Source organism: Epinephelus fuscoguttatus, linkage group LG20 (assembly GCF_011397635.1).
Source record: "Epinephelus fuscoguttatus linkage group LG20, E.fuscoguttatus.final_Chr_v1".
Lineage (NCBI taxonomy): Eukaryota > Metazoa > Chordata > Actinopteri > Perciformes > Serranidae > Epinephelus > Epinephelus fuscoguttatus.
In genome coordinates, this window is record NC_064771.1 from 18,250,135 (window position 1) to 18,261,751 (window position 11,617).

Sequence of the window (11,617 nt, forward strand, 5' to 3'; positions counted from 1 at the left end):
CCTAAACCTAACCAAACATTCCCCACAGCCTTGTTTAGAAAGATAAAATTTCTGCTATGAAATAATGTACAAATGTAACACATCTGTGATTTGCAGGAACTGGCGATGGGGATGTCTAACTGCTGGGAATCTGTATTTTCAGAGAAACAAGACTTCAGACAGGTTTTTGGTACAGTGGGTCTTTTTTTAGACAAACGTTTTGGTTGTTTGAACAAAGGCACTCCACACCTTAGGTGCTTTCCATTTCTAGCGCCTCCTGAGAGAGCAGCAGTATTTCACAAGTCAAAAGTCAAACAGCATATGTCTGGGAATGAGTTGGTGACATTCTTCAACATTGAGTCATCATTACTTTTTTTCCCCTCAGGAAATAATGATCATTCTTTTGTGTTTACTTACCTTTTGTGTGGTGAAACACCAAAAGCTAGTTTGTAAGAATGCCAACAGGAGGAACAAGCTAATGGACCTTGGACGTCTGAATCACTCAAAAGAGCATTTTCCTTCCAGAAATACATTCTTGAATTCATCATGTGGGTTTTAACAGAATCAGATCTCAGTGTTTTTGTTCTCACACACCCTGCATCTGGCCTCATATTAATTAACAGTACTTGGGTGACTCACTGGGTCATAAATTTGTAATTAAATTGTCACAGGTTTGGCTTGCTGTTTGTATGCTGCCAGGGCATAGCCATCACTTCAGAAGTGAGGTAGACAAATTGTTCGGAGGTCTACTGAGCGATTTATCATCCTCTCACATTCAGTTGCACTTCACCTCACAACCATTATATCGTATTATATTCAACCTCTTCTTCTTCTTTTAATGCCTAATTTTAACTGGCCAGTGGAGCTTTACTGCCACCATTTGCCCACAATGTCAAAATGTGCAGCTTTTAGCTAGTTAGCAAACTAGCATTAACATTCACGTTATCGTTCGCAGTACCAAATCATTACAGACTGCTAAATTAACCCAATAAGCACTGCTGGCTTATACCCGACAACAGTATAGTGGTGCTTAGTGCAAAAAACACATGTATTTGTACAATGTAGGGACGTTCACAGTCGCACAGTCCTCAGCCGCCATTTTCAGTTTGAAAAGTGGTCCCTCTCCTTCCACTACGTAGCCAAGATGGCGACCATTGAGGGCGAGGAGTGTCCATAGTTCCACACTCAACTTCTTGACCGTTTTGAGTGCACCATCCGGGTACTCATCATGCACTGCATTTTTCCATACTTCTCAGTGTGAACGCACTTATGCACTCAAAATATTAAGTGTAAATACAGGGGATTGGGATACTGGGATTGTTTTGCCTCTGTGGTAGATTTGCATCTGCATAAAAAGATAAATATTACAACTAAAACATTTATTTCAAGCTAAGGGTTGCCAAGTTTCCTCACACCATTTTCTCTGCCTTCTGTTATTTCAAGAACTTGTTAGTTCTGCATCTCACACGACAGGTTTAGCAGAACAGTGCACAGATGATGATTACTTCTCTCTGACTGCATGTTAAACCATCTCTTGCCATCTACGCAGCCAAGAACAATCTTTAAACCATTTTTCCTGAGAATAGGTAGGGGTGGACAGGTATGGCATTCATAACTGGCCAATTTAGGTGTGGTCCAATCTCCTCCGCTCCCTCACCTGTGGCTTCATCTTCACCTGCCTGTCTGGTCTGTCTGTCTGTCTGTCATTCTCTTAAACCCACTCTCCCTGCTTGACGGTATCACATGAAATGCACATGCTTGCGAAAAAACATGCTTAGAGGAATATGTCATCTTAAATTAACGTCAGGATTTGACTGTTGTGATGTCATTATTCGGTCTTAACCATCAACACATGCTCCTTCTCTCACCTACCTTCATGTCACCTGCTCTCCCCGCCCCCCTCTACCTGTCGCTGTGCCACGATGTCCAGGAATGGATTACGAACCATTTCTGATCTGAAAGGCAATGATTACTTTCCCAAGAAACACTGACTCATTTCTCATCTTGTCACTCCCACACCTACTTTTGTTTCCGGTGACACCAACTGTGAACAGCTATACAGTCTATGAACACACGAAGAATAAAAGCTGCTACTGTCTACATTAATTACATATAATTAAGAATACACACACATGGGGTGTTGGTGGCTTAATGGTAGAGCAGGCACCCCATGTACAAGGCTTTTGCTGCAGTGGCCTGGGTTCGACTCCAGCCTGTGGCCCTTTGCTGCATGTCTCTCCCTCTCTCTCCCCCCCTTCACACTTCACTATCCTATCAATTAAAGGCAAAAAATGCCCTAAAAAATATCTTTAAAAAAAAGAATACACACGCATTGTTGGTATGTCATATGTGTGGCTAATTGACTTTCCAAGTAACTTGGGCTGAGTTCAGACTGCAGACCAGATTTGTTTCTCAAATCAGATCTTTACAACAAGACCTTCTGCACTGTTACTTGCAAGTGACAAGACATTACCAACCTATCTGCATTGGTTGCTGTGGTAACAGCATACCAAGTCCAACATAGGACTCTAGCTGTAGAAATGTGATTGTAGAAATGTGATCAGAATGGCATTTCAGACCACCTTCTAATGTAGTTTGGATCCCATTCCATCACATTTCATGTGTTGTCTGCTGCCCAGACTTTCTAAAATCAATCTTGATATCGCAGCAATCTAGATTTGCTCAAAAATGAATCTGGGCTGGCAGTCTGAACAAGGCCTCAGCCATGATTGCTAACATTAGTGATGGTTGATAAGTTCAAGACTTTCCTTATGCTCTATCCATTCACAATTCTCTCTCTGTCCCACTCCCACCACTTCCACCAATCAGCTGACTAGGGGTGTTAGCCAGTCAGATTTTGCCACAATGTCCCTCAGCCGTTAATGTTGCTGCTGCCAAACTTGAAATCTGTTCTCCTCTGTGCTCCTGTCAGTTTTAATTTTAGGCAGAATCTTCATGCCCTCCTCCACCCCATTCACCTCCAGAACCCAGGACAAGCTTATCAAGAGTCGATTCCTCTTCACATCCTGATCCTCAGCTCCCTCTTCATCTTATCTCATCACCACCATTATCACCACCAGCGTCTAGACTCCATAGGGAGGGGGTTCCCTTATATACTATGTCTTTACCACCCTCCTGGAAAAGATGACATTACAATGGGGTCTAAGACTTTTTACATACTTGTGCATATAAATGTCTAGAAATAGTACAGACTTGTTACCACACTTACTTTGTGGTGTTTTATTCAACAAGTTATTAATGATGTATCATGTTTTAGATATCCATCCAGTCAGACCTCAGAATCAGCAGCTGTCAGAGCACTTGTTTTTATCTCTTTTATGTCTTTATCTCCACAAGTCAATGGTTCATTGCTGCTCTGTGCACACAAGAGGACACTGGTGCAGCCAGATCGGAATCCGGTGCACCCTGAGAAATGTACAATGTTTTTGTGGAGCTGTGTGAAAAGTTTTTAATGTGTTAGTCTCCAACACACGTTTTCATGTACATCTTGGCACTACTTTTTTTTTTGTTTGTTTGTTTGTTTGTAAAGATATTTTTTGGGCCATTTTGCCTTTAATGGACAGGGCAAGTTGGATTTGAACCTGGGCCGCTGCGGCAACAGCCTTGTATATGGGGCGCCTGCTCTATCACTAAGCCACCGACGCCCCCTTGGCACTACTTTTATATTCTAATGATTTTTTTACACAGAAATAAAAAGCTTAAGTTATAAACTACATCATGGTCTCATGATTACAACGTCACCACCACAACAAGCCTGTAAGGCTGTGTTGGGCGCCTTTTGAAGACATGGAAAAGCTTCAGTGTTCAAGAGCGGTGTATTTACTTAAGTATTTTATGTCACACCACAGACCTTATTTCAGGCATCTAACCAAGAACTTACTCAAAAACCCATTGATACTGGTTGGGTTTGTGGTGGGTGTGGTAGATCCATGCCCATTTTCTCACATTTTCTCGAGCCGCTCTACCACATGTCGATGTTGTTCACATGTTTCTCTGCCAGAGATCATTGTGGCTGTGCGATCTGGCAGGTGAATGGTCAAGATCTGCAGCAGGTAGCTGTTGATTATTGTTTTTACCTGCATCATTGTAGTCACAGCCTACAGATGGCTTATTGTTCTTCTTATCTTATTTATGCTAATCCATTAAATCCCTTATTTATCTTTGCTGCCTGCATTAGCAAAACTGTAATTATTATGCAGAATCAGGACATTTTCATCTTTTATTTTTACTAAAATTATCCCGTGCAAAGCTGTGATTTCAACTGAAGGTCGTCTGTGTTTACTGTAAAATATGATAATTATGGAGAGTCACACTGAAAATACTTCCTTTAAAATTTATGCAAATCAGCTTAGCTGATGATCTGAACAAAAATAAATATAACCAAATTAGCCTACTTGTGTTTCTGGTTACAGACTCACAGAATCTGAATGCTCGTCTTTTGGTTTCTCAGGGTTGAACTGTCAAGTGAATAGGTTTCATAAATGAATAATTGCTACAGGATACTTTAACAAAAATACCTAGAGGTGGAGCTGCTAGCCTGAGGCAGCATAGGGAAAAAAGATATGACATCTTGAAAGGCAATTATGCAGGAGTGAAACTATTTAAAAAAAAAAAAAAAAATGAAGAAGAAGAAGAAGCATGCCATTCGAATGACATCAAAGATCCTCTATCTGGTTGAGAGGTGTCTCTCTGGTTTCTGCCAGCCTGACTATCCGCAGATCCATCAGCCTGTTTGTTCTTGTGTACATTTTTGTAATCATTTGAAATAACTGCGTCACATGCTTTGAGCACCGCAATCTCCTCCTCAAGAAATCCTTTGCTACTGAGAGAAACAGTCGTTATGCAAACATCCTCGAGGGGTTGCTTGTTGAGTGAAGCATATTGAAGCATTCGCGTAAATGACAGATGCTGGTTTTTGGTGAAGACAGTCTCCTGAGAGAGTCTTTGTGTGGGATTTTTTCCCCAATTTGGTCTTTGCAGTTTGACCCATGTTCCCAGATTACATTTTTTTATTGAATGCAAAGCTATCAGGGAACTTGTAAGTAATGTACAATATCAATGATGGTGGGTCCTGCTATATTAGTTCTCTGTGGCCCTGTCTTACAGCGAGACTCTGTCAAAATCTATTTTGAACAGCTTTATTATTTCAATTTACAAGCTCACATTCTTAACACAGTTGTGTTAAATGACGAAATAACCACAGACAAATTAAGCATTTATTTCGGAGTACTGCATGGTTGCAGTTATTAGAAACTTAAAGGTGAAAAGGTATGTACGCATTACGCAGACAGAGATAAGGGGCGTGGCAGTAGGGGCCCAACAGCAAATTTGTGTCTGGCAGTGATGCAGTAAAGGATTAGGAGGAAAACAGTATACAAACTGAAATGTATTTAGGCAGCCAGAGCGACAGAGCCATGTGTCACAGTTTATGCAAATGATGGGATTTCCTAGCTTGTATAGTTGAGAACAGAGCTTTGGTAAAAGAGCACACATGGCATTCAGTAAAATAAATGTGCAACTGTTTCTGTAAGTTGAACATCTTGGTTTGACTGAACATGTGACTGAAACATATCACAAATAATTAGCTTCAGGTACTATGAAACTACGGGACAATACTCAGGAATTAAAGGTCCTTTTATGCCAACTCACGATCAGACAGGGCCTTTTGGTACCGGGAAGAGAGGCAGTAAACAATAGCATCACATCACCTGACTACCCTGTTTCCTAGATATTACATTTCTGTTACCAAACTGCTGTCTTATTTGATGGATGTGGCAACATGAACACTGCCTGGGTTATGTTCAAGGACATTTCTTTCAGGAAACAAAACGTGGGAAGGATGGTGGGTGTACAAAGTGCATGACCATGACACCATAACCCTGGGTTTGTGTCCAGACTCCTGTCTTAGGTTTATGCAAAAGCAGCTTTTTGCTTAAGGTCGGGGAGATGTCATGCAGTAGCTACAGCTAAGCCTATGCTCTGTAATCTGGGGCCATGGTTACGTTACCTGACCAATACTGTCGTTGTGGTGGTGACTTAATAAGGGGCAGCACCCAGATGTCAGTCTGAGCAGCCATGCCTTTAGCTGACCCTTTGCTACGCTCGCCCTTTGTGATGATCTGTCAAGCTGTTGGAGTGAGCATGGAGCGACACGGTCACGCTCCCTGAGGAACCACCACATCATTGGTGATCGAGATATAAGACAATGAATGTAAATGTAAACTTCCCTGATTTTCAACCAGCTATGTGTCATTGCTGTGTGTGCAGATAAATAGTGTTTTGCTCTCCCCCTGTGCTGTAAACGAATATTAGGTTATAAGGCTATACCTTCAGTAGCTAGCTAGTTAGCGAACGCGGGGCAGGACTCAGCAAAGGGTCAATTCTGTATACCTTTAAGCTTTTATGACATTTAAAGTGAATTACATAAAAATTCACCCCCCTACAGTTGTCATGAACGTGGATATTAGCTACAGAGACCGAAACTATTTTGTGCCGGGCTGTAAACATGTTTATTTCAGCTTATAAATTGGATATTTTAACATGGGGGTCTGTTGGGATTGATTTTGGAGCCAATCCCTTCAATGAACCGTAGTTTTTGGCTTCATTTTTCAGCCCCAGAGGCATCTTCAAAGCCTTTTATGGCTAATATCATTTCCTCCTGGTACATAAAGTAACAATATATTTTTATTTTTTATTATACTACACACTTAACTGAGATGCTTCTGCTTCTGAAAATGCTTGAGCTTTATTTCAAGTGTTCCTATTTTTAAATTGGCTGCAATTTCATTATCCAATATACATTTACCAGCAACACTTAGAGTTCCTGTTCATGAATCCAACCGGTTTCCTACATAACTCTTTGAAAAAAAAAAAAAAACTCCCTCTGAACGCACAGTCCTCTGCTTATCTATCAGCCCCTGTGCATTCTTCGAGGGAGGTAAAGCCCTAAGGCCCGCTGAGATGTCACATAGAGGCGGTGTCAGTGCAGCAGCCTGATGGGTTGAGCTAATAAAAAGAGGGAGCATGAAACTCCACAGCTGTTTTTACACACACAGGAGGTCCAGGTGCGTCAAAAGGTAAGACACTCCCCTGCTCTGGTCAACTGGATTCAGCTGCGGCCGGACTTGATTGTCTGAGACGGGCTCCGTGCTTTTTGGCGCAATTTAAGGGTCCCTGTCGTCTTCTTTATGGGGGTTGGCATTTTTAAATTCTGCATTAAATTGTGATTATTTTAATGATTTATTATTATTATTATTATTATTTATTTAATTTTTTTTTTTTTTTTAAAAAAAAGCTGATCTGATATATAAGATTTGTGCGTAATTGTAGAATTGGTTTTGCCAAATTGCCAATTTGAAACCCAACACAAAAAGGCAATTATTCAGATATTTGCATGGTCATGGGTGCATTTTCTTGTCGAGGATTTAATGTTGGTGCACATTTGTTTTGGTGAGGAAAAAACTTGAGGGTTTTTTATTTTGGCATCTTACATGAAGTGATGCTCTCTCTCTGTGCGCCCTCGCGTAATTGGCGAATTGATTGCATTGCGCATGTTGAGCCAATTTGAAACCCAGGTTATGTGATGCTATTTGAAACCCACAAGTTGTGCATTAAATTGTTTTTATTTTAATGATTTTAAAAAAAGCGGATGAGATGTTTAAAATGTGTGCGTAATTGTGGAATTGGCGGCATTTGACAATTTGAAACCCATAATCACTTACATTAGAGAATTTATTCTCTTATGAAGAAATATGCATGGTTATAGTTGCATTTTGTTGTCGATGATTTAATGTGGGTGCTCGACTGTTTTGCTGAAAAGTTTTTTTTTTTTTTTTTTTTTTGTCTGTTAATTTAGATGAACTGGTTTGTGGCTGCTCTCACTCTGTGCGCCCTCGTGGTCAGCACCCACGGTGCTACAGGCACCATCGGTAGGTACCCACCCCTCATTTTTTAAATCGAGTCTTTGAATAAACGTTGCATCTCTTCGACTGTCATAAGGGACTTAATGCATTTTCCCCTCTCCTCCAGCCTGGTGTTATCACGAGCCAGCCTGCAGTGAGTAATTTCCATCCATCACTAAACGGTCACAGTACCACCTCAAAACAACTGCTCCTCTTCGGCTACTAAAAGTCTTTCTCCCTTTTTTTTCTAGATGACACTCAGTGGCCAACCATCGTTCCTCAATTTTGCAACGGCAGCCGCCAGTCTCCCATTGACATCGTCACAGCTAACGCCACAGCTAACGCCAACCTGACTGCGTTCACCTTTCACAACTACAGTAGCACGTCAGCTATGCAAAAGATCTCAAACACTGGCAAGACAGGTAAGCAGAGGGTGGAGACAGACAACCTCTTTTAAGTGGTGTCAGATGCTTTGTCTGTATTTGGCTATGTGAGGAGGTGTTGAGATTTGAAAGGATTTTATGATTTTCTCCAGGCTTTAAAAATGCAGTCAGCTTTCTTCCTGTCACAAGCCAGGATTGTAGGCTACACACAAAAAATGGATAATTTTCCCATTTCCAACCAATTGATTTAAAAAAAAAAAAAAAATCCATTCTGTTCTTTCACCCTCTTCCAGTCAAAGTCACCCTCAGCAATGTTGGGGTGTCAGGAGGAAACCTGCCTGAGGCCTATGACAGCCTGCAGTTCCACTTGCACTGGGGTAATGGCAGCGCCGTCCCCGGCTCTGAGCACACAGTGAATGGCAAGCGCTACCCCATGGAGGTAGCGTACAGTCTTCATTTCATGTTCAGCTACAAGTTTTGCCATTAAATTCATATTGTAATATTTTCTTTACTACTTCACTTCCCCAGCTACACATTGTGAACAGCAGGTCGTCCTTTAATGGGAACACAACTCTAGCTATTGCAAATTCAACAGGACTTGCTGCTCTTGGTTTCCTAATTGAGGTGAGAACATTTTAATTACAAGTTTTCACATCCAGTTTCTGTTCTGTGTAGAAATTGTTTCGTAAGCGTTGGAAAATAAAACAACTGAGCCTAGTTAAACCAGTGTTTTCATTTTATAGGAAATGTCAGGTAATGCAACTGGCCAACCTGCAAGCTGGCACAACTTGACCTCCTACCTGACCAGCATCAGTAATGCCGGTAGGGAGATATTTTGCTCTTTTATTGTGGAGGATTTAATCTAATGTCTTTGAATAAAAATGCACCGGCTACAGTTAAGGGATTGTGTTTCTGCACTCAGGTGACAGTGCTACAGTGGCACCGGGATTTTCACTGAATGATCTTCTGGTCGGAGTGGACACCACCAAGTACTTCCGCTACCATGGCTCTTTGACCACCCCCACTTGCAACGAGGCTGTGATTTGGACTGTGTTCAAAGACACGATCAAAGTCAGCAGGGATATAGTGAGTGTTATTTCCTCCTGGTGCGTCTTTTGTACAATGGCCAGGGCCCTATTTCAGGAAGCGGGCTCAACAAACTCTGAGCCTAATCCCGATCTCTCCAAGTTGACTGAGCCTGAGCTGGGAAGCTATGAATTTTCGGTTCCAGAACAGCTGATCAGAATCAGCTCAATCAACTCTGGGTATCTTTTTTTTAATGATTATTTTTTGGGCTTTTGTTGCCTTTAATGGCAGGAGAGAGAGGGAATGACATGCAATAAAGGACTGCGGGCTGAACTTGAATAGAGAACATGACACGCCATGTTTCGGCGGGCGATTAGCCTCAAGCTTAGATGAGTCAAACCCATCTACCTTCATGGAGTATGTTGTCATAGTAAGTGACTCAGGGCTACGCTTAACTGGCTTTATGGAACGGAAAACTCAGTTTCCTCATCTCAGGCTGAACATACTCAGAGTTTTCGCTAATCCTACTTTCTAAAATAGAGCCCAGGTTGGTCAACACAAATGCTCTAACAGCCTTTTAACATTCTATTTCCAGATTAACCTCTTCAACTCCACCGTACGCATCGGCAACGCCTCATCACCTTACCAGGTCAACGTCTACAGGAACATCCAGCCAGCCCTGCCTGTGCAGACACAGCCCTCGACCTCCGGCGCTTCCAAAACCTGCTACTCTCTGGGGCTGATGGCGCTGAGCCTTATTTTTGGCAAGAGTTAGAGCCGTGAAAGTTTGTGGTGTTGTTGTGGCGTCTCAGCCAGTGAAAGCTGTTTGCAATAAGAATACACCCTTTTTTTTTTCTTTTTTTTTAACCATCATTTGTCACCTTTCCTTATATGGAGCTAGAACAGGAAGTTTTGGCATCAAGAATAAGATTTGGCATTGGTTCAAGAAAACATGGGCAATTACGAAAATCCACTGAAAAATAGAACAAGCATTAAAGAATATTTATGTTGATGGGGGGAAAAAAATGAAATGGGGAAAAAAACAGTGCATATCATTTTAATGCCTGCTTTATTTTTCAGTGTCAGTTTTCACTGCTAGATTTTATTTTCACTCCCAAAACTCACTGTCACTGTTCTATCTCCACACCCTTCCCCTTTTCCTATGGTTTGTCTGACTTTACCATCGTCCATACTGTTACTATATAAAGTACACACTTATAAATGCCTCAAATTCAGCGTGTAGGGCGCAGTATGCACTTGAGATCACATTCAAGCAAAACTCAGCCTTGCCACCACAAGAACCTTGTTGCTTTCCAACGTAGCTCTATGCACTATTAATACTGTTATCAGGAAAATAATAATATATGTGATGACTGCCTTCCTCTTAGCGGTAGTTCATATCGTTTCCAGCTGTAAGCAATTATTTATCTGTAGTCAGATTTTAATCTGTTGTGTATGTTTGCACCTCTTGGTTAATACATGTTAAATGAGATGAAGAATTCAGCATGTTCTGCTGAGATGTCAGACATAGCTCAGTCTGTTTCTAAGTTGCCAAAGCTACATTCAGGCACCTGACAAAGGGATGCACTATCTATACAAGTTTACCGGGAAGATGTAGTAATGGTACTTTACAAATCCTGCAGTGTAATCAGTGTGTGTCAGTATTTAGTTACTCTAAAATCTGCTAGCCTTTATCTGCCTAGGGTTAAAACTCAAGTCTGTGTTAATTAGATTTTAATTTGAGATTTTTCCTTTTATTTATTCCTTTTTTTTTTTTTTTGTTACCTTGATTTTATTTTGTCCTCACCGGTGCAGATACTGTCAGCAGATGAGATGTAGCCACATTGCCGAGCTGAACACTAAATGAGACCGTGCTGCTTCCATAGTGGGTGTAATGAAGGATTGAGGAGTCGCTTAGTCGACTGAACACCGTTATTTATCACAATGATTTGGCTATGTTCCATTTTTCACTTCAGCCTCGCACTATTTGCACATGTGACAGAACTGTGAGCTCTTGATCTTATGCATCTCTAAATTAAAATGATTTGATGTCAATCTGTTGTCATTTTGTTTTTATTTTAATAATGTGGATCATTTCCGGTGAGTATTCTTTTCAATGGCATCGTGTAACGGCATCAAATTTAATCCCTATTGTTGTTCTTGGCCTGAACTTGGTTCGGGCACTTGAGACGTGGCCTTTTGGGAGAGTTCAACTTAAATTTCCCAAAACAGATGACATAAAAGGCTGCTGCTCTTATCAAAGAGGGTGTACTTTTTCTTCAGCGATCACACTTTGATATTAAGTCG

The 11,617-nt window shown here is 41.2% G+C and overlaps 1 protein-coding gene across 2 annotated transcripts; it reads left to right on the top strand.

Moving 5' to 3' along the window:
* Positions 1 to 7,017: 7,017 nt before the first annotated feature.
* On the top strand, positions 7,018 to 11,365 carry LOC125880897 (carbonic anhydrase 4-like). 2 transcript variants are annotated; one of them, XM_049563717.1, is made up of 9 exons: positions 7,018 to 7,076; positions 7,856 to 7,928; positions 8,029 to 8,055; positions 8,153 to 8,323; positions 8,578 to 8,723; positions 8,813 to 8,908; positions 9,028 to 9,106; positions 9,207 to 9,370; positions 9,906 to 11,365. In XM_049563717.1, the coding sequence occupies exons 2-9, from the start codon at positions 7,856 to 7,858 to the stop codon at positions 10,083 to 10,085; spliced, it is 936 nt and encodes a 311-aa protein (XP_049419674.1). In that variant the 5' UTR covers positions 7,018 to 7,076; the 3' UTR covers positions 10,086 to 11,365. The 2 variants fall into 2 exon arrangements, with proteins under 2 accessions (XP_049419674.1, XP_049419673.1); XM_049563716.1 differs by lacking the exon at positions 7,018 to 7,076 and adding an exon at positions 7,161 to 7,193.
* The last annotated feature ends 252 nt before the right edge of the window (positions 11,366 to 11,617 follow it).

What these genes read in the sequence shown, in the direction of transcription:
- LOC125880897 (XM_049563716.1), top strand. An exon ending in TTATCACGAGCCAGCCTGCA is followed by an intron (nt 8,056 to 8,152) that starts GTGAGTAATTTC and finishes TTTTTTTTCTAG; the next exon opens with ATGACACTCAGTGGCCAACC. An exon ending in GACCAGCATCAGTAATGCCG is followed by an intron (nt 9,107 to 9,206) that starts GTAGGGAGATAT and finishes TTCTGCACTCAG; the next exon opens with GTGACAGTGCTACAGTGGCA.